We start from the raw sequence: 26,846 nt of genomic DNA, 5'->3' as shown, positions 1-26,846 counted from the left end.
GCTTCCTTGTTTCAATCACCTTTGGCATGATATTTTAAATAATGTATGACAACTTCTGTATTATCCTATTATTAGTAAATTAGAATGTAACACTATTATTAGTAATGAAACACAGAAGAATTGTGAATAATTTAGATATCAAGTAGCCTACGACAAAAATTAAATTAGGTGTCAAATAGCTCAATTAGATAATTCGCCTAGAGGCAAATCATAGCATTTTCGAGTTCGAATCCCGAAACGACGAGGATTTTAAGACCTTTTTTTTTTTATTAAACGTAGCCTACTTTTGCTGTAAAAAGTAATGAAATCCCTTTTTTCTTTTTTTTTCTTTTTTCTTTTTACACAACAATACCAACATTACGTAGTGAGAAAGTTTGATTGTAACGGAATTGACGAATCTGCGCCCGATCGTCTCACAGCTGGGGTTAAGCGCAAGAACTCACCAGTTAGTTAACACGGACACCAGTTAAAACCGTAACAACACCGGCGTCTCGACCGCGCTCCCATGCACCACCCTGTACTGAAACACCTGCTATCTAATTACCACAACCTTAATAGTTCACAAACAAAAGTACTAGGGTACTACTACTAAATATAGGGAATATTATATAACCATATTAAAAGTGTACAGTAGCCTATCATTCCATTTATGCACATTAACGCGCTCACAAAGGACTGAGCGCAACGGAACTGAACAGTGTTCTCGAGAAGACGTGTTTTGTTGGTACGCCGTGTTAAAACACGATGCTCAGAGAAAAACGCCAGAACGCGTTCTGTCTGTAGACAACCGGGCGATTGTCTCCATTTAATCTTTTGTTGTGTGAACCCGGGGGAGCCGTGAGACTGACTGTTTGACCTGGAATCCCACTGTACTCGAGTCAGGAAAGTTATAGGACTCGAACTAAACGCTGATGTGATGTTCCCTGTCACCTGCAGATGAACGCTGATGTGAACGCGAGCGGTGAACTGGATGAAATCCTCCAGCAGATCGCGGAACTGGATGAATGGAGAGAAATCTTTAACTCCCGCGGGTAGGAGGATACGCACGGGCTCTCTCTCCTTCTGCTGCCCAGAGACCATCCATTAACCTGTTTTTACCTTACAGGTTGGACTTGCGACAAGGCTATGTTAAAGTAAGTCTGACGGTGTTTGTTGTTTTCTATTTCTAATAGACGACACAGGATGATTTATTCGTGGCGTGACTGGTGAATTTCGTTTCTAAGTCTATTGCGCTACAAGCGTTTCATTTTCTACAGCAAGCTAAAAGTTTACAAAATGACAAATTTGTCATCATTTATTCTTATTCCCCCCTAATGTCGTTTCAAATTGGTATGACTTGCCTTCTCTGAAACACAAAAAGAAAATGTTTTAAGATGTAGCCAATATTTCCCATTCATTAATTGATGGTGACTGAAGATGTCAAGCCTCAAAAAGAAATATCAAAACAGATTTCTCAAAGTTATAGCCTACATACATTATTCCAGTTACGGTAGGCTAATAGAACGTTCGTTCTAAGTTATTGGGTTTTAACCCCTTAATGTTCTCAAAACGTTAACACAAAAACTTGTTCATGGAAAGCTTCTTTTCTTCTTCTTTTCTTCTTTTTTTTTACATTTTGTTTGGTAACACTTTATTGTAAGGTGTCGTAGTTACTCTACATGTACTTACTCTAGTAGTAAGAACAGTAGATTATGTATAATACAAGTAACTAACCCTAAACCAAACCCTAACCGTAACTCTCTTATTAGTTCATGTAGTTAATTAATATTACAGTATTTATATGAGCACAATATAACTACGTCACTTTTTAAAATGTAACCTTTTGTTTAGAGAAATTTTCAAAGGAATGTTCCCATAATGTTTGCAAAATGATAAAAGGGAATGTTCCCTTCCCTTAACGCTTGCATAACCAAGATTTTTTTTTTTTTTTTACTGGACGTTTAGGATGTTCAGAACATTCCGAAATAACATTTTCAAAACTTAATGGGAACGTAAGCAAAACGTTTTTAGAACATTTTTGTAAGCTGGGATGGTACATTGGAATATAAATGACGTTCTACAAATGTAGCCTCTTTTCTTTGAGAGAGAAAAAAAGTAATGCATTTTGAAATGGCACAAGTGTTTGGAAATGTTTTTGGGGTGAACTATTCCTTTTAAACGGCTACACATTTAAAAATGTGTCTTAATACTTCTGTTGTGCAGTTGGTTTTTAATGCAGGCCATATCTGTGTGAATATCCCCTAAGTCTTGCAGTCGGAAATGTAACGTACCCTGTGTCAATGTCCTTCTCATGTGGTTCCGTCTGATTTTTCTATAATTGATACTGCCGACACTGTGCTCTCAGGTGGCTGCATGTCATTTCTCCCATGACATACAGTCAGCCAATCAGACGAGTGTATGCATGTGCCTGTGTGACTGCCATCCTCTCAACAAACTCAGTATCACAGACTGGAGGAGAGCTGTGTGGCTTTGGTACCACATTAACTGGAAGGCATATTGTTAATGCCATGTGTGAAATCGAATCTGCATGCAATAGTACAGTGCATGTAGAGCAGTCATGACGGATTATCAGGACCTTCTGCAAACCATCAAGAGTTTGCAGCACTCCAGACTGAGCTACATAGAGCTTCTTCAAGAGGAAGTGAAGAGAAGCCAAGATGTGAGTTCAGATCCGCTGATGGCTCATTCAGCTCAAACCTGGTGGTATCATCCTATTCCTAAAATTAGTAACTCAGTGCTTTTGGGATTTATGTTAATATTGAAGTTTTCTATGAAAAGCTGTGCTCACAGTTCAGGAAGAGGGTGAGAATATAAAGAGAAAGCAATAAGATGTATATTAATATACACTACTGGTCAAAAGTTGTAAAAAATTATTAGTATTTTTTAAAGAACTCTTTTATGCAAACAGATTTGAACAAAAATACAGTAAAAACTAAAGTATTGTAAAATATGATTACAATTTAAAAGAACAGATTTCTATTTGAATGTTTTAAAATGTAATTTATTGCTGTGATCAAAGCTGATTTTTCAGCATTATGTAAGATTTATTTTTACAACAAACGCATGCTTTTATTCAGCAAGGACACATTAAATTGATCAAAAGTATCAGTAAAGAAATTTATTTGTTACAAAAGTGATTTGTACTCAAAAAGCTGTTTTTTTTCAACTTTCTATTTATGAAAGAAAACATACATCACCGTTTCCACAAATATATAAGGCAGCACAACTGTTTTCAACATTGCTGTTCATGAAACATTTCTGATTATTATCAAATCATCATATTGGAATGATTTCTGAAGGATCATGTGACACTGAAGACTGGAGTGATGATGCTGAAAACACAGCTTTGATCACAGCAATAAGTTACATTTTTAAAACATATTCAAATAGAAAACTACTCTTTTAAATTGTAATAATATTTTACAATTTTATAGTTTTACTGTATTTTTGATCAAATAAATGCAGCTTTGGTGAGCATATACTTCTTTAAAAATCTTAATTATTACAATTTTTTGGAATGCTTCGAAGGTACAATTTTCTGTAACAACTGCAGATTTTCACTTTTTATATATATTGTATTATAATTTTGTAATCATGTTTCTTCACTAGACTTGTTTTTGCTAAGCGCAGTGTTCTGCTAAATGTTCACGCTCTTCATCACGTGTACAGAGACCTAGTGAGAAGATCAAAGCTGATGAGGACAGTGACGATTCATCCAGACCTGCCACCTCAGCCCATCACGTCAGTGCACCAAACAACCTGTTCACAGTGCCGTACTCCATACCTCAAACCCTCGCAGTGTCTCCAAGTCTGGGTGGGCAACCAGTGTCACCAGAGCTGGCAGTGGTGAGTTGTGGAACATGACCCTGTCACTTGACCCTCGCTCTCTTGCCTCCCATGTGTCTCACAACAGACTTGTGCTGTGTGTGTATGTGTGCATGCACCGAAGACAAAAGACGGGATATAGACTCATGACTTATTTATAAGGACTTCAAGCAATAGATCAGGTTATTGTGGGCGTTTTAGAATAAACATTCACCACTGGTCTGGAGTTTGGAGTAATTAAGATTTTTGTATGTTTTTGAAAGATGTCTCAAATGTTCATCATATTAATATATTAGAATGATTTCTGAAGGATCATGTGACACTGAAGACTGGAGTAATGATGCTGAAAATTCAGCTTTGATCACAGGAATAAATTTACATTTTGAATGTATTGAAAATGAAAACTGTTCTTTTAAATTGTAAAAATATTTCACATTATTAATGTTTTTACTGTATTTTTGATAAAAGAAACGCAGCCTAATTAGTATAAGACAATTTAAAAATCTTTATTATTCCAAAAGTTTGACCGGTAGTGTAGTAACTACTGCTTATTCCGCTTTGGTAGATTTACCGAACATGGGTGAAACTTGGGGCTGGGCTATTTTTAATTTGGCCAGTAAGTACCCTACAACCTTTAAATATATTGAATATTTTCTTCACCTTTTCTTCAAAAATCCATAAAATATAAAAAAAATGTTGATTGTAAGATATTTAAATTAAATCATTATATTACAAAACGCATTTCAATAGCTGAATCTGCGTGTTGATTTTTGGGAGTTGTGTTAGCATTCCTCCTTTGGCTCAATATATAAGATTTTACTATCAGTTATATAAGGGTTTAAATGGCTTATATTACTGAACTTCTTCAGCAGAATACATCCTAGACTCTAGAGCAGGGGTCGGCAAGTAAGTTTGGCATCCGGCCAAAAAAAAAAAAATTGCCACTAGATGGCGGCCCAGAACACAGTCAAAGGATAATTTAAGAAATGAATTGATGAAAAATGCAACTAGAATTGCCTGTGACAGACTGTTACAGTGTCTTTTGTAACTGGTAGTGAGCTGTTACTCTGTGTTAAATCCTGTAGTAGGACTATGAAGGTAAAAAAAAAGTGGCAAAACTCGAGAGCATGTAGATGTGAATTTGAGAACTTGTACAAAATCTATTTGTACTTGTATGCTAAAATTTACACTCACAGCTCCAATGTGAAAACCTGTCAAATAAAAATCTGTTGAATGTTGAAATTTGCACTCGCAGACAATAGTCACAAACCTGTATTCTGAATTTGAAGCTGCAGACAAGTAGTCACAAATGTGTAAAATGCCATTCACAGAAATACAATGACAGACACAAACTTGTAATATATATTTGCATTTAATCTTACATTCCACATTCGCAGTACAACCTCAATTAGGCACTTGCAACTTCTCAAATCTGTCACTGCAATTTCAAATTTCTCGCCTTGACTTTTTGCTACTCTTTTCGTGATATATTAGATGTAAAACTAACTTGTGCACTGTGAGTGTAAATGTTCGCGTACAAGTTCTCAAATTCACATCTACGTGCTCTCGAGTTTTGCTACTCTTTTACCTTCATATAGGACAGCCATTAACAAAAAGCCACATTTGTGTGGCGGTGTCAGGGTTTTACACTGGATAAATTAATAAAGCAGTAGTGACTAGGGATGAGTCATGATTTTCAAATATTCGATTAGTTGATTTAATTATATAATATCGAATAGGTTGTGCAATTATTGTCTAAAGAAATCCCCATGTTTTCGGACGGTGCTGATGCGACGCGTTCATGTAACCAGAGGGTGACGCTGCCAATTACGCACCTAAAAGCTGTCACAAAGAACTGGCAAAAGTAATGATTATGAATGTTTCAAATATGGCAAGGAGACATTTTAATTGTTTATTAATAAACTAGTGTTTTCTGTGTCAGTGTCGGCTTCAATAGTGACCGGCCACAGTAGTGAACTCGTCTATAGAGAGAAATGCACATACGGATTACATAAGACATGTGATGTCATGGCATGTTTGAGTCACGCTCTTAACAAGCTATTTTTTATTTCCTCTTTCCATATTGTGAATAATAAATGTGTATCATTTTAATTTGCGTACACAATGGAGCCTAACTTATTGTTATAATTATTTGACGTAGCCTACTTTTACACTTAGAATTATTCCTTGGCACCCTCACGTACTAAACTGCATTTAAAAAAAAAAACATTATTATTGTTTGCGTGCTGGAGGTACGCTACTACATCGTATGCAGAGTGATGTTAACATTCAAGCTAGCTGATGAGAGAAAATGGTACTATCAAAGAGTCTAAAGAGGAAAGTTGACAGTGAAAATAGGGCATACAAAATAGAATGGAAAGACAACTATGCATTCATCCTACCTAGTTTAGTGAATGCAAAGCTGGTGTGTCTTATCTGCAACAAAGTTGTCGCTGTTTGCAAAGAATATAGTAGACATATCCTGATGGTTATTTTAGAGGTGTGTCTAGCGATCCACAGATTTTTTTTTTTATTATTTAAAATTAAAACACTGCTTCAAAAACGTTCTCATACTTTTATTTTGAAGGCAAAATCACTAAAGACGAAGTGATTGTGAGTAACTGTTGCAGATAGATAGACAGATCTATTTCAGAATCAGCCGCTATCAAAATAATCTGGCTGCTGGCGTGGGCCAGATATTATTGCTGGCCGGCCAGTTTTGGCTGTTGCCGACCCCTGCTTTAGAGTCTAGAGTCTAGACCATTAAGATCTTCACAGAGTTTAAAGGTGCAGTAAGCGATTTCTGAGAAACACTGTTCATATTTGAAATCAACCCAAACTAACATTCAGCCTCTAAAATGCATGAACATGAAATGCAAGAGTGGTTGACTCTTTATCATAGTTCAAGTGAAGCAAAACAATGCTTTGTGAAAAATAAATCAGCAGCAGCACAGCAGCTCCAGACAAACAATGACACTCAAAACGGTCCTGTTACTATAGCTAACATTAGGCTACAACAAAAGCATATCTTGGTTCTGTGAAACAGAAAAACCAATGTTACTCGTGTATAGAGCAGAAACAAAGCAACCTCAGCGTCCGTGTTCAGGCCTTCCTGCTTAGGTGTCTCCAGCGTTGGGGAGCTTTTCTAATATCAACGCGGGTCCTAAAGATGTTGCCTGATCATAACTTCATAACTCAAGACTGATGCAGAGGCAATTGTCATAAAATTTTGCGTCTTTGCCTTGGAAAGACGACTTCTCGTGACAGTTTTAATTTTGTTCTGGAGGCTGAAATCGCACTCTGCTGCCATATTGGAGACCGAAATTACTGGAACCACTTCAGCCAAAATTTTGGGGAAGTGATCAGAAGTTTGCAGGACTAACTCACGATCCTGCACGCACTCGCTTCACCGAGAGGAAATCGTGCAGCATGTGCTCCTTCTGCACCAGTGGCGCAATTGCACCCCTTTGCGTCCCGTAGTGGTCACAGACGTGCTCCAAAGCATCCAGCCCAAAGCTCTTCAATGCGCTGTCAGCGCCTGGATATCAAAATGCATTGAGTACAGTGCTCTGAGACCCACATGCTCAAAAAGGAATCTTTTTCTGATAGATTTGGTGAGCTCCACGATCGACTCTGTGCGCAAAACTGAAAAGTTCTGCCTTTGTCAGCGTAATGCCACAGAACAGAATGCCTTGTTGAATTCTGTCTCACCTGGCCCATTCATCAAGTCCTCTAGGCTAGCAAGGGTCATGTTCAAAACAGGTTAGTTGTGTAAGATGTTGTTAACATCATCTTTTTGGAACGTAAGATTCATCCGGTTCATCAGACAACAGGTGAGTTAGGGCAGGGAATGTGTATGTTTGGATGCACTTTCTAATACTTCTATCTACTGGGCAGTTTCTTGCATTTTCCTCCTCCTTCAACTCCAGTACCAGAGAAACCCGGTTGGCATGTATGCCCTTAACTGCCCTCTCCAATGACAGCCAGCATGTAGCCGATGGTTGTTTTAGGCTCAACATGTCGTGTTCCTCCATTTTGTTTAGGTGTTTAATCGGTTTGTTCGAATTGGGAAATTCTTGTAATACATTTATACATGTATGTCAGTAATAGTGGTGACATATGCATCCATTTCACGCACACCTCTGAAGGCATCACCGACAGCCAGATTGCGCACCACAGTGAAGATTTATGAGGTAGGGACAGTCATTCTGACGAAGATGTTGCGCAACTCAGGCCTTTCGACCCAGCATCACATTCGCTCCATCACTTCCCAGTCCACTACCCGATCCATAGCTACACCACGGCCTGACAACACATCTTTTATTTTTGTTGTGATGCATTCTGGAGTGCCAGAGGGTATTACATGATTTCCAATGAACACAGTTTCAAGCTCTCTCTCTGCTGAAGTGCCAGGTACAGTATGTGATCAGCATTTTCTCAACTGTGATATTAGTTGTTTCAACTATTATCCTGAAGTATCTGCTGTTGGCGATGTGATCATCCACAGTGCTATTTATGGTCATTGCTATAGCCTTCTCCATCTGACTGACAGTGTTGTGGTGGGTGTACGTGTGTGCACTGTTCAGGTTTGGACACCCAGCAGACTGTAAGAGGTGTATTAGGTTAGGATATAGGTGGTTGGGGTGTTTGTATTTGCCATATACAACACAACCTTAAACTGTGTTTGTAATGCCTTGTTACAGGCAGCCTGGGATTTTTCGATGTGCTTGACCATTGCCACGCTCTGGTTGACCACCCGTGAAGCTTTGATGTGGTTATGGCTTCCTTTGTGATCATTCAAAGCTGATTTCTGCATCCTCGTGCACCATCGGACAAATCCGTTACTCATGTTAGTTTTTCTACAGATGTCGCAGAACATATTGCCACCTTCCCTCCTCAGCCACGTGAACTCCTACTCCCTCCCGACCTCCTTGCTGCCGCTTGGTTGCTCCGTAACAGCTGTCGGTGTCTGATAAATGTTGTCTCTTTATCCTTCATCCTCCACTGCATCAGTTCCTCTTTTTTCACCTTCATTAACAATATCACAACTATTTGGCCATTTGAAGAAACTTCTCACACTCAGCTGCTGAGATATTTTTGCAACTGTACTGTATGCAGCGGTGACAAAGATGAGACAATACAAGATCATTGTTAAGTTAAATCTGAAATTGAAGGAAAGAGGGAGAAATAAATATTCATCATTGTTTAATTAAAAGAATTGAGATCAAAATGGGTGCAGCCTATTGGCTGTGAGCACAGTGTTGCTGGAACAACCAGGGAAGCTGATTGGCCATTGAAACTCCACATGGTACAAAGGACCAGGTGTGTGTGATTGTCAGCATGCTGAGATCTTTGAGCAGTGGATATTCTTCTCCTACCTAAACTGGTGGATTTTGGAGATTACACAATCAAATGAGAAAGATTGGTAAATCAGCATCGAGTCAATTGAGTTGTTCAAAGACTACTGGGAAAAGCCAAATGTATTCATCAACTTGGAGTGCTACTGGTAGGACAAATATTCATTGTGTTTGAAAGTTGTTTGATGCTAGCATTCAGCATCTAGCATGCTAACTGAACATGTGCACTAGGTGTATTGGATTTTACATTGTTGTTGCTGTTTACAAGCTGCTATATAAACCGCAAATAGTTTAACAATATTGTACTTTTAATATCTCTGAATGTACATTTATTTATACTCTGTGTAGTGACTCATATATTTATATGTCTTTCTATATAGGTTATTAAGCTAAGCATCTGAGATATTCATTGAAACAAGAAGATCAAGTCATTGTGGAAAGATTTTCAATAAATTGATTTGATGAAGAAGAATTCAATGCTTTGAGTTATTCCATGCACCCTCCTCTTAAAGTTGATTGAAGCCTTTTTCAAGTTTGGGCAGACATTAAGGCAAAGAAACCCTGAGAACTTGACACTTAATAACCAACGCTTGTGGATAAGAAGATTAAAGGCTTCTGAAGGTCCAAATAATAAAGCTGGTGCAAAACAAGAATCAACATTGTCAAAACAAGTCATCAGAGAATTGAGTTGTTTAAGAAGACGTATCATTGAGACTTGAAGATAAAGATGGCAGAAGAAGCTTTGGGGAAAACGGTGGATCAACTTAAAAGAGAGAGAACCACTGCAAAGATGTGTTTCACAAGGCAAGCCAACTTTCTCATTCGAGAGTCAAGTCAAATGATTGAATCTGAACTTCGGAAGGAATTCCAGAAACTCTCTTCTAGTGCAAGAGCACTTTTTGATGCGAATGATGACTACACCATGGGGTTGCTGGCAGAGCTGGAAGTTAAAGCAAAGAGTGATGAGAAAGTAGAACTTGAAATGCAGCAGACAACAGATGTTGAGAAGACTGTTAATGATTGTGAGACAAAGCTCGAAGAGGTGCGGAGAATGGTCCAATTTAACTTATGGCAGAGGTACGGCCAAGAGGAATTGACTGTTGTAGTCCATGAAGCTGAGAAAGCTTGTAATCACTGTGCTTCAATACCTGTTGCTGGTGTCAATTGTGAAGGATATGAAGTTCAACTAATTCACTTGGAGAGGCTCTTGAGTAGAGCAGTTAAAACTCTATCCAGCTGGGAGCGATGGATTCCTACAGGAGAGAAGAAGGACTTTGAGGGAAGAGTAAAGCAGTTAAAAGTAGAAAATAATGCACTTGTTTCAAGAAACAGTGAGTTTATTACTGCACGTAATGCTGAAAGAAGTTCTCAATTTGCAAGCTCTATAGACCCAAACACAGTTCCCCAAACTATGCCGATGACACCAGTTGTGAGAATAAAACCAACTAGTTTGCCTAGATTTAATGGAATCAAGAGAGATTTCTTCCGCTGGAAGAAGGATTGGGAAAGTTTGCAGAAACAAGGTGAACCAACTGGATCGGTAGAGGTCAAGAAAATCCAGCTCCTGGACAGTTTGGATGACAGAATTGTCAAGGACTTAAGGCTGTCAAGTTATAGCACTACTGAGGATGTGTTTAGAGTGCTGGAAAATCGATTTGGCAACAAGGTAACAATTGCCATGGAAATTATTGAAGAACTGGAAAGAATTCCTGGTGTGAAGGGCAATCAACCCAGAAAAGTGATAGACTTGATCCAGACTGTTGAAAAAGCTCTATCTGACCTGACAGATCTTGGGAACATTGGTGCAATTAAGAACCCTCTCGTAATCAAGTCTATTGAGAGTAAACTCCCTGAGTTTGTAAAAAGGGACTGGCTTTTCTTCATGATTGACTCTGACAATGGTGTGACTCCAGAGAATCACTTTGACCTCCTGTTGAAGTTTTTGAGGAAACAGGAAAATGTTCTTGAAAAACTCGAACAGCTCAGAATCACCGACAAGGTAGATAGATCTGAAAATAGATTTGAGAGGAAGCATGCATCTACTAGAACCACAAAGAGAGATTTTGACGTTGGGTGTGCTGTGTGTGGAGCTGTGAATCATAAGGACAAGATTTTCTTCTGTAAGAAGTTTAAGGAGCTAAAGCTAGCTGAAAAGAAAGCTGCTCTGAGGAAGATTGGAGCATGCAAGAAGTGCCTTGGATGTCATGAAGGTAACACCGACTGTAGAGACACATTCTTGTGTAAAAATAGAGACTGCAGAAGAGAAAATGTCCCAGATCATCATTATTTTCTCTGTCCAAGAAGAGAATTCACGAGTGGGAGTGAGAAAAGGTTTGGAAAGGACAGTAGGAAGATAAATGTGCTAACAGCAGAGCAAGAGGAACTTCTAGCTGAACTTTCCCCAGAGCTTGCTGAGAGGTGCAGAAATGCCTTCACCAACAAAACTGCAACAGTGACTTGCACTGGAAAAGCCAGAGTTGGACTTCTAAAGGAAAGTGGGGTACAAGAACTACCTGTCATTATGATGCTCATGGAAGTAACAGCCAATGCAGGGCAGAAGATTGGAACTTTGGTAGATCTTGCATCAGATACCAACTATATTACCCACAAGGCTGCAGAACGTTTGAGGTTAAGGAGCGAAGATGTCACACTGATAGTGCATGGAGTTGCTGGAATGGCCATCAAGGTGAAAACCAAGCGATATCTTCTTCGAGTCAGAGTCAAGACTGATGAGGACAAAGAAAGAGCACATGAGCTTCTCTGTTACGGCTTGGAGGAAATTGCTAAAGTGCATAAAGTCATCGAACCTAAGCAATTGCAGAGATTCTTCCCAGAAGTCAAGCTTGAAGAGTTGGTAAGACCTAAAGAGATTGAACTTCTGATTAGCCATCGAGAAGGGAGATTAGCCCCACAAAGAGTGAAGGTTGTGGGGGATCTTGTCTTATGGGACAGTCCTTTGGGAAAGACAGTAGGCGGAGCTCATCCAGACTTATTTGAGGAAATTAACATAGCTGCATATGAGTCCAAAACGCATTTCGCTCGCTCAATGAGAACAGCTGCAACAAAATATGAAGAGAAAGTGGGAGGACCTGAAATGCAAGTGATGTCTAAGTCAGTCCAGATACTTCAAGAAACCAGAGCTGAGACAAACATTGCTGTTACCAACCGTGAGTTCTTGGAATGGTGGAAGTGGGACAGCATTGGGGCAGCTTGTGAACCAATGTGTGGATCTTGTCGCTGTGGAAATTGTCAGCCAGGTGGTAAGGAGATGACATTGGCAGAGGAAAGAGAACTCGAGGTTATAAAAGAGTGTCTTTCCTACCTAGAAAGTGATGATCACAGCAAGTCTCCTCATTGGCATGCAAAATATCCCTGGACTGAAGATCCAGCTTCCCTTCCTAATAATAGAGGGGGAGTAGAGGCAACATTCCTGAGAACAGAAAGACAGCTCAAGAGGGAACCAGAGTGGCAAGTCGCTTATGCAGCTCAAATTAATGAAATGGTGGAGCGCGGAGCAGCAATCAAGCTCACTGAAGATATGATTACTTCCTGGAATGGACCTGTATGGTATGTGAGTCATCTGATTGCACCAAATCCTCACTCAGTTACGACTCCAGTGCGCTTGGTATGGAACAGCAGTCAAAAATTTAAAGGAGTGAGTATAAATGATCTTCTTCTGAAAGGCCCAGATTTTCTTAATCCAATCAGAGCTGTCCTCCTAAGGTTTAGGAGAGGAGTTTATGCTGTCCTAGGAGATATCCGGAAGATGTACAACTCTGTATGGCTGGAGGAGAGAGAAATGCATCTACATAGGTTTCTGTGGAGAGGTGATCAGAGTAAGGAGATAGAAGAGTATGCAATCACCAGAGTTAACATCGGTGACCGACCAGCAGGGTGCATTGCGCAGTTAGCCATGCGTGAAACTGCAAAACTGGCAAAGTTCTCTCATCTGCATGAAGAGCGCAAAGTCATCGAAGAGGATAGTTATGTAGATGATATTCTAACTTCCCACAATGATCAGGAAAAGCTGGACAAAGTAACCGAAGGCGTCGAGGAGATTCTAAGAGCTGGAGGGTTTTTCTTGAAGCACTGGGTTCGGTCAGGACAAAGTTGGAAGCCTGGTGATGGTGAGTCAGAATCAACAGCAGAAAACAGAATCCTAAAACTTCCAAACCAGTTGAGGGATAAAGACAACAAGGCCCTTGGAGTTGGGTATCTGGCAGAAGAAGATAAACTTTACATCATGACATCAATTAACTTCTCCAAGCGAAAAAAGAAAATGAGAATGGGACAAAACCTCCTTAGAGAGGAGGTCAGGGCCAAAACCCCTAATCCTCTGACTAGAAGAGAGCTGCTCAGTCAGGTGGCTGGACTGTATGATCCTATTGGCCTGGTCACACCGGTAAAGCAGAAAGAGGCCATCCTTGTACGAAGGGCATTTCAGGAGGTAGGACGTGGGAATTTGACCAAAGATACATGGGATACACCATTGTCAGAAAACCTCAGAGAAGAAGCCATTCAAATGTTTGAAGAGTATGTTCAGCTAAGCAAGATAACGTTTCCCAGAGGCTTAACACCTGGAGGCTGGAAAGGCAAACCGTTGGGAATAACCTTCTCTGATGGAAGCGATAAGACCTATGGAGCTGTAATATACTTTAGGTGGGAAACAGACCAAGGAATTGAGGTGAGGCTAGTTGAATCCAAGGCCAAATTGACTCCTTTGGATCAAAAAGGGGAAGCAGTCAAGGCTGAAATGTGTGGTGCAGTTTATGCAGCCAGACTGAGAAGGTATATTGAAAAACATTTTCAAGTGGAGATTGACCGATGGTTCCATCTGGTGGACAGCCAAACAGTTTTGGGAGCTATTCAGCGGGCTAGCTATGGCTACCAGTCCTTCTTTGCCAACAGAATTGGAGAGATCCAGAGAACTACGCTTGTTAAGGATTGGTGGTGGATCCCAAGCGAATTGAACATTGCGGACATTATAACAAGGGGAGGTAGTCCAGAAGGCCTAAACCAAGATTCTACATGGCAGAAAGGTTCTGTGTTCTTGAAGTGGCCAGTAGAGGATTGGCCAATTAAGTCAGCTGCTGAGGTTGCAACTGCTGCAAGAGAAGCTATTAACAAACTGCAGAGAAAGGCATTCTCTGCAGTACTAACCAGAAGTCTGGCCAAAAAAGAGCAAAACTCAGACCTCCTGAAGAAAACTAAAGTGAGAGTTAATGAGGATGGAGAGAAGGGTAATATCCTCATTGCAGATCCAGGCACTTCTGCAAATCAAAAGGAAAAGCATATGATTGTTCCATCAGGAAGGATGTCTGACGGCACAGTAGCAAGCAAGTTACTTGATGTTGAAAAATTCAGCAAATTGTCCAGACTGGTCAGAGTTACTGCTTGGGTGCGTCGAGCTGTCAAGAAGTGGCTGAAGATAAGAACTAAGACCTCGGGTTCATCAAAGTGGGAGGTAAAGTCTTTGGAAGGAAGAGTCAATGAAGCAATCCTGACAGTAGGTGAACAGGAGGATGCTCTTGAAGATCTCTTTCTAGCAGCCCAAGAGAATGTGGTCTTTCCTGATACTACCCTTAGTAGGTTGGCAGTGTACAAGGATGGAAATTCTGGACTGATTTTGTGGAGGAAGAATTCAGATCTTCAATGAGAACAAAACTGCTGTTCCTATTTTACCATATAATGCATATGTGTCTACACTTTTGGCTCAGGAAGCTCATCAAGTAAACCATGAAGGAGTGGCTGGAACTTTGTTGAGAATGAGAAGGAAAGCCTGGGTTGTAAAAGGCCGCAGACTAGCTAAGAAATCTGTAGACTACTGTGTGACCTGCAGAAAGGCAAGGTCAAAGCAATGCCAACAGATTATGGGAGACCTTCCACCAGAGCGGTCTGAACCAGCTGCGCCATTTGAGTTCACAACCCTGGATTTGTTTGGACCATATCTGGTAAAAGATGAGGTAAAGAAAAGGGTGGGGCTCAAAGTTTGGGGAGTTGTCTTCTGTTGTATGGCATCAAGAGCTATCCATACTGATGTTGTCAGTGACCAATCAACAGAAGGATTTTTGATGGCATACCAAAGGTTTACAGCTTTAAGGGGACATCCCCGGAAACTGTGGTCAGACTCGGGATCAAATTTCATAGGGGCCAAGCCTGTTCTTGAAGATCTTCATAAGTTCCTAGAGCGACAATACGGGGTAAAATTAGAGATTGAGGCAGCCAAGAATGGTACAGAGTGGTCTTGGAAAATTCATCCGGCAGATTCCCCTCACAGAAATGGAGCAGCAGAAGCAGCTGTCCGTCTGGTGAAGCGAGCCCTCCAGAATCTAGGCTGTAATGGTGGTATGTCATGGGGAGAATTTCAAACTTTTCTTTACACTGCAACCAATTTGGTCAATGAAAGACCTATTGATGCCAGGACACAAAGTCGGGAAGACTGCGTGGAGTACATAAGTCCAAACTCTCTTCTCCTGGGACGTACTGGAAAAAGAGGGGATCAAGGAAGGTTTGAGTATGAAGGCTATCCATACAAAAGACTAAGGATCATCCAGGAAGAAGTCAACAAGTTCTGGAGAAGTTGGTGTCAGCTCGCAGGACCGAACCTCTTTGTAAGAAACAAGTGGCATACTAAAGAACGGAATATTGCTGTGGGAGATGTGGTATGGATGGCTGACCAGAATGCTCTAAGAGGTCAGTACAAGATGGCCAGAGTCGTCAGTATAAATGCAGACAAGAAAGGAACCGTAAGAGATGTAATGGTCAGAGTATTCCCCAGCTATCCTGTCTCGATTGTTAAACCAAACCAAGCAGAAACAGCCAAGAATGTCAAACCAGCAAAGAAGCTTGTTGATAAGATCCCAGCTACGATTCTGCATAGGGATGTGAGACGCTTGGTGGTTCTAATTCCCATTGAAGAACAGTAAAAGAAATTTCAGGCGAGAAGTGTGTGACCTCCTTGGGTCAGTTGACCAGGAGCTCAAGTGGGAGGTGTTAAGTTAAATCTGAAATTGAAGGAAAGAGGGAGAAATAAATATTCATCATTGTTTAATTAAAAGAATTGAGATCAAAATGGGTGCAGCCTATTGGCTGTGAGCACAGTGTTGCTGGAACAACCAGGGAAGCTGATTGGCCATTGAAACTCCACATGGTACAAAGGACCAGGTGTGTGTGATTGTCAGCATGCTGAGATCTTTGAGCAGTGGATATTCTTCTCCTACCTAAACTGGTGGATTTTGGAGATTACACAATCAAATGAGAAAGATTGGTAAATCAGCATCGAGTCAATTGAGTTGTTCAAAGACTACTGGGAAAAGCCAAATGTATTCATCAACTTGGAGTGCTACTGGTAGGACAAATATTCATTGTGTTTGAAAGTTGTTTGATGCTAGCATTCAGCATCTAGCATGCTAACTGAACATGTGCACTAGGTGTATTTGATTTTACATTGTTGTTGCTGTTTACAAGCTGCTATATAAACCGCAAATAGTTTAACAATATTGTACTTTTAATATCTCTGAATGTACATTTATTTATACTCTGTGTAGTGACTCATATATTTATATGTCTTTCTATATAGGTTATTAAGCTAAGCATCTGAGATATTCATTGAAACAAGAAGATCAAGTCATTGTGGAAAGATTTTCAATAAATTGATTTGATGAAGAAGAATTCAATGCTTTGAGTTATTCCATGCACCCTCCTCTTAAAGTTGATTGAAGCCTTTTTCAAGTTTGGGCAGACATTAAGGCACACACACATTTTGCCAATGAATATGCACAATTGTCATCAACTGGACAGAAGTGGGAATTAGTTACAAACTACAATAGATTGCCCTCAACGTAATCTATCAAAATGATGGATGTCCTTTTTTTCCATCACTGCTTAAAAAATTTGTCAATAACGAAAAATATTTGGTTAAGGAACCTTCTGGCTCGCTGAAAAGGGAATGAGACTGTGTCAGCTGCTGACACTATGGGGATGTTCCTCATGGGACCCGGTGTCTGAGACACGCTATTCAATGGCAGATGCAGTGTGATGACATTGCAAGGTGCAGCCCAGAGTATAAGAAGGGAACCTGTGAACACATCATCAAATTCGCATCATCTAAAGGAAAACGCGCGGGCATCCCTGAAGCATGGTAGCGTGACGCAGTGTCTCGTTCCCTTCTCAAGGAACCGGGGTTACATGCGTAACCCTAGACATATTTCCTTTCAAGGGTACAAGACGCTGCGTCAGCTGCTGATGCTATGGGGACGCCATACCACAAGCATGCTTACCAATACCTGCTTGTACTTCTCAAACTAACAACCTAAGCAGTAAGCTCGGAGACCTAAGCCATTAAAGTGTCAATTAGGGCTGTAATCAACCAAAGAAAATCTTGGTCGACTAAAGTCCTGAAATTTTCGACTAAAAATCTACTAAAAATGACGTTAGGGGAAAAAAAGAACGTTACATTAATTAGCTGCGCAGTGTGCGCAGTACTCGGTAGCCTTGTTGTCCACCTAAATGAATTATAAATAAACATAAAAAACTAGTAGGCTATTTGCAGTATATTAAATGTTTTTGACCTAATTATTTTGCACTGAAATGAGTCTGACACACGAGTCTGTCGGCTCTGCAGCGTTGCATCACGTGCATCTGCGCGCAATATCATATGATTTCCGAAAATAGTACTATGTTGTCAACTAGTGATATCATCATCACAAGAACTTTTGAGGAATATGCAACATAATTTAGACAATTGTTTTTGTCAAATGTATTATAATAACTGACAGACACTATCATTTCATTGCAGCTCGCACAGAGCGAGGCTGAACATAGGAGCTCAGCTTCACGGCTGAGACATGAATAGACTATTAACTTAAAGCTTTTACTCTTAAACACAAAAGGCACGTCCACTATAATAAAAAAAGAATGTTTATTAAACAAACCAGATCAAGTAATAATATTCAGCAAACCAGCCTACTTTCTTCAATCTGTCTCTCTTCTCCAGTGGGTTGGGCTAATCCAAAAGAAGTGAAAACAAGGGGGGTGTTCTGAAGACAGACTGTTACCTGTGAAACAGGGGTGCTCTGAAAACACCCCCATTAGTAATTAGTGCTTTCCACATGATGAAATGAACGCGGCAAAACCATAGACTGTAAAAAAAAATAGGTAAAAACTGATGAAATGAAAGCGGCAAAACTAATGAAATTAATGCGGCAAAAAATCGACCAATCAGAATTTTGGTAGAGCAAGAACGTATCGACCAAATAATCGACTAATCGACTGGGAGATTACAGCCCTAGTGTCAATGGGCGAGCAGTACCCTTGCAACATATTGCTCCGAAACAGTGTTAAGAAGGTCCTGAAGCTTCTATGCTCAAAAAAGGAATCTAAACGAGTCCGAGCCATGCTCCAGAAGAGTCTAGACTCCAGAGAGCTGAGCTACCAGTAAATAGACGAGGCCACAGCTAAGCCCATGACCCACATCTTACAATATGGGCAATGAGATGGAGCATAACCTCACTTAATGTCCAAACCTGAAGGAGGTGAAAAGGGGGCGAGCTTGGGCCTTGCCCAACTCAATAATTTTCCTTTTTTTCCACAGCACCCAGATCTTTGTGTGTGGCTTCTCTATTACTGTTTCTCTTCGCTCCCAGTTCCTCAGAAGGAAAGCTACCTTTAGCCACACTCGCCTTTGCTCTTCTCCCCCGGAACTCATTCCTTGAAAGAGCACAGACAATATAAGAGAATGAAAAAATATGTGTGTGGCTTTCTCCCATCACATCGCCTCTCCTCGTAGCCACACTTGCCTTCTGATCTTCTCTCCAGGAACTTGATCCTGGGCAGGGCGTAGATGATTTTGGAGGGGCCTGAACCCGGCGAGGGATATACTTCCCAAAGTATATCCAAACAGTGCCAAACAGTCCCGAGGGCCAGACAGGCATCAAGGAGGACTGCTTTATCTGATTCCTTGATCCCTGAAAAAAATTAAACCACAGATGCCTCTCCATCACCAACATAGCAACCATGGCTCAGCCAGTAGAGCAGTCCACTTGCTTAGTGGCACAGAGAGCTAGAATGGCGTGTTTGTACACGTGCCTCAAACACTGTGTTCCGCGAGGGCGCGTCCCCATAGCGTCTGGGAACAAAAGGGAACATTGCCATTACATTAAGACTTGTATCTTAAGACCAACTAACTGTGTTGGGTAATCAGTCTTACTTTTTGGTATCAAATTAGACTAATCTACGTTTTTATGTTACTGACTCATTAACAGTCTTAAAGAAAAAAAAAAGGACTAACTTGTAAGACTAGTCTAAGCTGTTTATGCAAAGCACTTTGGCCAACATGTGCTGTTTTTAAATATGCTATAGAAATAAATGTAATTATGATTTTTATCTAAATAAGGCCTAAGTAAATAACTAAATGTACTACGTTTTAAAACATTTTTATTATAATTTTGACATTTGATTTTGCTTTATCACTCATACAGAGTTTAAGAAGTATTTTATTTGGGAACACCTTCCATATATTCAACTACGAGTGGAAGAAATCATTCTTCAATTTTCGTGAGCCTTTCTCTGATACGTCATATGCTCTGGAGACTGAGAGGGTGAGTATGAGATTGAACTTTATCTGTCATTTATCTGTTATTGTCATAGTTTTGGCTATAAACCACTGGAAACTGGTAGGATATTGTTTTAAAACATTCAGATTTGAAAATTCATATTAAATTACTTGATGAAGACACAAATGTTCACCTTTCTCATTAAGTGTGTTAGTGAGGGGAAAGTGTATACCTAGAAAAAATTGGCAAATGGAAAACATTATGAAACAAAATTGGACGACGACTTATAATGAAAATGGTAAAAGGAATGTTTGGAGATAAATTTTCAATGATATACATTTGCAATAATTTAGTACAGGGCTCCGTAATAAAAAACATTATACATACTATTTATGATAATGTGTCAAAAATCCACTTTAAAATAGATCACAGACCAGGAATCAGTGTACAATGTGTTAACATTGTAAAAAAGAAGTAAACATTCTTATTACGGAAATAATATACTTTAAAAGAATATGAAATAAAATTAAATCTTCATACACTTAATTGCATGCTATTTACAATTCAATAAATTTAATAAATAGTTAAAATTAAATAAATAGTTTAAATTTATATTAAACGCAGTTTGAACTTAAGAGTGCTGAGAAGTTCTCAAAATTCCTGCTAATGCTGGAAATGGAAAAAGACTTCTAGTAAAGCACAAACTTGAGACAGTTGATGATCACTTATGCATGATCACGTTAATAAAGTTACTTCCCCTTTGCCAGAACTGCAAGTTATATAAGTGAAGAAGGGTTGTATTACGAGCTTTGGTAGATCACCTCTTTTCATGGTGAAGCCATGACTCAGTATGTTTCTGTTTGATTGGCCCGACACCATTGTCTGAATACTGCATCACTTCCCGCCACCTCATGATTGTATAATGAGTTTGAAATGTTGCCACTTTTTTTAACCACAGATCACTGGTACACTAAGTAAATATGTTTCCCATTATCCTCAGGTAGTGAAGTGTGGCGCATACCATTCATTAGCAGATTACACACTGGCATTAGGATACTACGAGAAAGCACAATTATATAAATAGCCCTCCAGCAAATGGTTCAAGATGAACTTTCTCCATCAAACGATTGCAAATTTAACAAAAAAACTCTTACATTGCTCATGAAATGGTTCATGAAGTGAACACTTAGTGTTGCATACCATTTAAAACTGTCTCTTATGCTCACAAGTATGCATTTACTATATTCATATGTTTTAAATATAATTTATTCCTGTGATGGTAAAGTGGAATTTTCAGCTTCATTACTCCAGTCTTCAGTGTCACATGATCCTTCAGAAATCACTATAATATGATTAGAAAAAACTGTTGAAAACTTTTTTGTGGAAACCAGGATACATATTTCCAGGATTCTTTGATGAAGAGAACATTCAAAAGAACAGCATTTATTTGAAACATAAATCTGTTGTAATATTGTAAATATCTTTACTGTCACTTTCAATCAGTTTAATGCAACCTTAATAATTAAAAGTATTATTTTATAAAAAAAAAAAAAAAGGTATGAAGTGATGGTAAAGGGAATGTTCTTCCAAAATTGAAAATTCTGTGATTGTCACTCTCAGGTCGTTCCAAACCCATATGAATTTAGAAGTTAGGCAGAATATTTTAACTTATCTTTTTTTATTTGTATTGGATGTTACCCACGGGTTTGTAATGACATGAGAAAAAGAACATTTAAAATAATTTATCATGTAGAAATTACTCACTAACATGGATCATTTGAAAGAGAAATTTACAAAATGTGAGCCCAAACAGTGTTTTCTCTGGCTGTTCTCTTGCAGGGAGGAGCCAGTGCTATTCAGATGGTGGTTCAGGCTCATATTATTAAATGCTTGCTCTTCAACCAGCCAGGGAACTCCGCGTGCACAATGCAAAGGTTTGTTTTTGGTGTCAAGTTTGTATCTTTTTGTATGGAATATAATTATAGCAGAGGGGAAAATTTCAGATTTTCATTGAGGAACAACTTGCATTTTTTCTCTCTCTCTCTCTCTCTCAGTCTGCTGGAGGTCGGGGAGAAGGAGCAGAGGAGGGCGCTGGCAGCCGCTCTAGCTGACATCTTATGGACAGCTGGTGAGGAGCAGACGGCTACAGTCTCCTTGGTCACGTCAGAGCGCTGTTTCACCCCCCACCTCGACTACAAACTGGACAGCTTCACAGAGAGGGTACGTGTTGGGGGTAATGTGAGTTATGTAATCAGATTACATTTTTCAAGTAACAAGTAAAGTAATGCAGTAAATTGTGTGAACATGATGATTTATTGTAGTTCTAGACTAAATGTGAACATGCATTTACTCTCACTTGCACAAAAACACATTCAGTATCACTCAAAATAAATAAAAACAGTGAAATGCAAACTATTAAGCAAACCTGCAATAATCAAATGTTTAATAACACAAATATCCTTTATGTATTTAATGTCACTTTTTTAAGCAATGTCTATACTAAGCAAAAATTGCTTTAGATAAAATTCACATTTGTGTTTTCTCTTTTTTTTATGTTGAAGTAAGAGTGTTGAACTTTCTTCTCCTGCGCCATTTCACTTTTGGTGTAAAAGGGCCTTTTATATAGCCAAAAATAGAATTTTTTTTTTTTTTTTTTTTTTTTTTTTTGTTATTCAAAAATTAACAAGCAAGTCCAGCCCAGGTGAGAAAAAGTAATGCAACAAGTAACCAAGTAACACAGTTACTTTTTTGGGCGTAGTGCAATATTGCAACACATTACTTTTTAAAAGTAACTTTACCAAACACTGTAAATATGTTGTAATTGTTTAATGTCTTTTTTTTTATTCCACAGTTGCAGCTTTTCAGCTTTAAAAAGAAAGAAGATGTTAGATCTTTTATATGTGAGCACATCCAATGTGTGGGTAAATTTATTTATTACAAATTATTGTTAGATTTTTTTTAGGAAATACTGTTTGATTAATGCTTTATATTATGCATCAAATTTGCCTTTATGTTGTATTAAGAACTTTGACCTGAATGTTTGTAGTTTAAGGAAGAAGGAAGCCATGGAATTATACTTTTTCTGTACAGCCTTGTCTTCTCCAGGACTATTGACAGGTATGACCTCAGAAATACATAACCTTTCAAAAGTATTCTTGAAATAAATTATTATTTATATTCAGCAAGAAATTAAAGCCTTGCTGATCAAACGCGACAGTAAATACTTTTCATTTAATAACCATTTCAGTCGTATCCGACTCGTGGGCCATCTCTTGCCATGCGTGAGAGACTGTCCATGAATTTTCTTGGAAATTATTTTTTTCCATGGTAGGTCGCCAGGTCTTTCCCCAGCCCTCCCTATTACATGACACACACACACACACACACACACACACACACACACACACACACACACACACACACACACACACACACACACACACACACACATGAAAAGCCTCAAACTCGAAGGCTATAAGGCCACTGTGCCAAATACTTAGAAAAAAGTTACTTTTAAAAAATCAGGGGGGAAAAAACAGATTAAAATAGTAATAATATTTCACAATATCACTTTTTTTTTTTATCAAATAAATGTAGCCTTGGTGAGCATACCATCTCTCAAAAACATTAAAATATCTTACCAACGCCTAATTTTTGAATTGGTAGAGTATTTAGGAAATATTTTTAAGGATCAATAATACCATCACTAATAATATCGTTAATAATTGCACTTGAAGGTAAAAACTATAACATATATCTCCAGTGTCAGAGAAATACCTCAAGATTTTACCTCAAAATTAAATGAAATGAGTGAATGAATTAAGCATAGTCTCTGAATTTGTAGGATACGAGCAGACTTCGATTGTACCACCACTCATCTTTTGCATTTGAGCTTGGGGAACTTTGTTTGTCGACAGGTAAAGTTTTTGTTTAATTTATTTTTTTGTCTTTTGTCCCTGTGACTTCTTAGTAGCTATTTAATTGCTTCATATTGTCTCTGTATGTATTAGGCTTTGTTAAACCTGCTGTTGACCGGCCGTGCTTCCCCTCATGTCTTCAACGGTACGTCACTTAACGATGAGAAAGACCAACCACTCGCCCACCCGCTCCACGGGGTTCTGACTCGCAGTCATGTTGGCTATCTCCTCTGGAACAGAGAACAAGTCAAGCATGCACAGCTCCCCCTGGTACAGTACCCATCCTATGTGTTTTCTAGAGGGCCTGGGGGATTTTCCACCTGTCCCATGTACAGAAAATGGAAGTGTATTTCTTCTCTGTCAGAACAGTCTGGGTTTTTGTCCCATCATCTTTGACACCTGATCTTACTTTCTCTGCAAACTTTGCAGAAGCTTAACTTAGGTAACCTAAGAATAAATGCTGTAAATGACAAGATACTTGAGCCACACTGATCAAACCCTTTGGAGAATTTCTAGGCACTTCAAAAACAAGGGCAGTTCTCTGAGGAACATACTGTAAGAAATGGATCCATTGAAGCTGATATTCTTGAGTACACAATAGATCATTTAAGGCACCTTGAAATGGATCCCTAGAGGTTCTCAAATGACTTTAGAATACTTTTAAAAAGAGTACTTGTGGAAATAATATAATGAATGTAATGTTATTGGACAATTGCAATTAAATGAAAATGTATTATGGTTTAATTTTCTATTAAATGCATCTGAAATTTAGAGAGCTTTGACCTATTTAAGCAGACATGCACAATTGTAATTACTCTCAAGTAGGACTTCTCAAGTATTACTCTCAAAGTACATCTTTGTCATAATTCTATTGTCTTTGAAATGTTTAAAGTGTACTGCCAAATGTATTGACAAGTATTTATGGTAAAGTAAAATATACTTGATGCTATATAATAATGTAAATGTTATTCTATATTTAAATATTTGTAATTAAACATTTGTAATGAAGTTGCAATTTTGAACCTTTAAAATAAATGAACTTTAGATGTAATTTTGAAGAACACACTAGACTTTGCACACTAGAGCATGTTTATCAGGCTTCAATTTTTTTAGGTTTAGTAGTCACTTTAATGGTAATGAGTTAAAAGGTTATTAATCAGTTTTTGAAATACCTTATTTTCAAAAATGTCACTGATAAGAGTAAATGTAAAAAAAGAAAAAAAGAAAATGGACATACTTGGAGGTTTTAAATAAGTCTTCAATCTAAATATATACAGTCAAACCAAAATTTATTCAGACACCTTCAATATTTCTCACATTATCGGTTTATTAGCTATAGTTTAGAAAATGGTGATAAAATACGACATGAACTCAAGAGTTATCAAATCAGTAGATATTTCACTGGTTTTGGCCATCCTTCTGTTAGACTGTCTCACAAATTAATTAGGTTGAACAGCTGTCATCTGTTAAATTTAAGTGCACAATTAGATAATACCAATTTAGGTAAACCAACTACCAAGCAATGCTTAATTTTGTTCAGTCTTTGGTGTAAAAAGGTCGCATTAGCAATTAAAGAAAAAACACTTAAGCAAGACATGGTCAGATCAAAGTGTCTGAATAATTTTTGGTCCTAAATTTTTATACATTTTACTGGTAGTCCACTGTATGAGGAATTTTTGGGTATAATATGTCACAGTTTACTTTATTTTGCTATCCTCCCTTACATAAATGTACAATAAAGAACAGTAATGTAAAGTCTTACCTAAATAATAACTATATCCATGATATTTTAAAAGCATTCTTCTGTTGAGTGGATCCCTTTTTTCCTAAGGTGGGCAGCATGCTGAAAACCCCCAGGCTGCCTATCTGGGTGTGCAACATCAACGGCACTTACAGTGTTTTGTTCAGCCCAAACCGTTCGTTGCTCTCTGACTGGAAGATGGAGCATCTTTTCCAGCTTTACTTCTACAACGGCCAACCGACTCAGCTCAACACAACAGTGCTCACCATAGGTACAGTCAGTAGCTAAACCCATATTTCTTACTCATTGATGCTGCCTGCCTGTTATATAGTTGTGTGAATCAAAACTTTGAATATAGTATTGCATTGTATTGCTTTTTTTGTATTTCAGATACACACTCTCATCACTGGGAGGCTGAAAATAAAGACATTCAGGGAGACCTAGAGAAAAAGTTTCCATCTGTGGAGATGACCATTAGGACCAAGTGGGAGGGTGCTGTTATTGACTGGAATGGGACCGTGCCTTTTTTCTGAAGAGGTTTGCACCTGATATCTAGCCCACCTCTCGTTTTATGCTCCTTTAAAAGCATATTATATAGGCTGATATTGGTTTTAATTTTGGCTTAATTTTAACTTTTAATTTCGAATTGAATATTAATAACATGAATAACAGCCTTCCCATTTGACCATTTAAACATATGAACATTTAACAAAAGTGAAAAACCAAAAATATGTAACATCTTTTGATTGTCAGAAATATATTTAAATCTGGTTTACACGTCCCATAGATGTCTACCACTTTTCTGGTGTTTATAGTTTATATGATCTAGCTTCCATACTCTGTTTTTGTCCTTTCATTTGGATCTGATGTGGGTTGCTAGTATCAAGTCTCAAGACTTAATCGCTGGTCTCAAGTCAAGTGTCAAGTCATGAAGGAAAAGGCTTATGTCTCAAGTTACAGGGTTTATCAATTTAAGTCAAGATCTTAATTCAAAGCCTTGCAAGTCTTTGATTCCTATCTGGCATTAAACATGTTTATTTTATTTTTATATAGCTTCTGTTTATGCTTATCAATGTTTATATGTGAATAAAATCCTAAGTTAATTATGTTCAGTGTATAAAGCGATTGTGTATCTTCAGAACATTTGGACTAAACCACTTAATTAAAAAGGATTTGTTTTATGATCTCTTTATCAACTTTTTGAAGCATCAAAGTGGTAGTTGCGTAGCTGTCTATGGAGAGACAGAAATTGCTTAGATTTTAGTAAAAAAAATCTTCATTTGTGTTCTGAAGATGAACGACAGTCTTACAGGTTTGGAATGTCATGAGGGTGAGTAATTAATGACACAATTTTCATTTTTGGGTGAACTAACCCTTTAACCAACCCGTAAACCTATCCACACCACCAAATCTGTCCTAACCTTACACATATCCCACCTCAACAGTAGCAAAA

The 26,846-nt window shown here is 38.5% G+C and overlaps 1 protein-coding gene across 2 annotated transcripts; it reads left to right on the top strand.

The window, feature by feature from the left end:
* The first annotated feature begins 455 nt into the window (after positions 1 to 455).
* On the top strand, positions 456 to 26,576 carry mindy4b (MINDY family member 4B). Of its 2 annotated transcripts, XM_081371727.1 has the most exons (12): positions 456 to 1,031; positions 1,106 to 1,133; positions 3,670 to 3,846; positions 19,661 to 19,780; positions 21,575 to 21,669; positions 21,790 to 21,955; positions 22,587 to 22,652; positions 22,782 to 22,852; positions 23,580 to 23,652; positions 23,746 to 23,922; positions 25,484 to 25,664; positions 25,784 to 26,576. In XM_081371727.1, the coding sequence occupies exons 1-12, from the start codon at positions 937 to 939 to the stop codon at positions 25,924 to 25,926; spliced, it is 1,392 nt and encodes a 463-aa protein (XP_081227853.1). In that variant the 5' UTR covers positions 456 to 936; the 3' UTR covers positions 25,927 to 26,576. The 2 variants fall into 2 exon arrangements, with proteins under 2 accessions (XP_081227853.1, XP_081227854.1); XM_081371728.1 differs by lacking the exon at positions 19,661 to 19,780 and having other exon boundaries at positions 25,784 to 26,501.
* The last annotated feature ends 270 nt before the right edge of the window (positions 26,577 to 26,846 follow it).

The sequence above is a fragment of the Scardinius erythrophthalmus genome, assembly GCF_964197995.2.
Source record: "Scardinius erythrophthalmus genome assembly, chromosome: 7".
NCBI lineage: Eukaryota > Metazoa > Chordata > Actinopteri > Cypriniformes > Leuciscidae > Scardinius > Scardinius erythrophthalmus.
The sequence above is the reverse complement of the archived record's forward strand: the minus strand, read 5'-3'. Positions and strand labels throughout refer to the sequence as shown.

Bases quoted from the DNA above. Each gene is read 5' to 3' on its own strand.
- mindy4b (XM_081371727.1), top strand. From the start codon at position 937: ATGAACGCTGATGTGAACGCGAGCGGTGAACTGGATGAAATCCTCCAG. The intron at 22,653-22,781 runs GTGGGTAAATTT...GAATGTTTGTAG, and splicing joins TATGTGAGCACATCCAATGT to TTTAAGGAAGAAGGAAGCCA. The intron at 25,665-25,783 runs GTACAGTCAGTA...TTTGTATTTCAG, and splicing joins CACAACAGTGCTCACCATAG to ATACACACTCTCATCACTGG.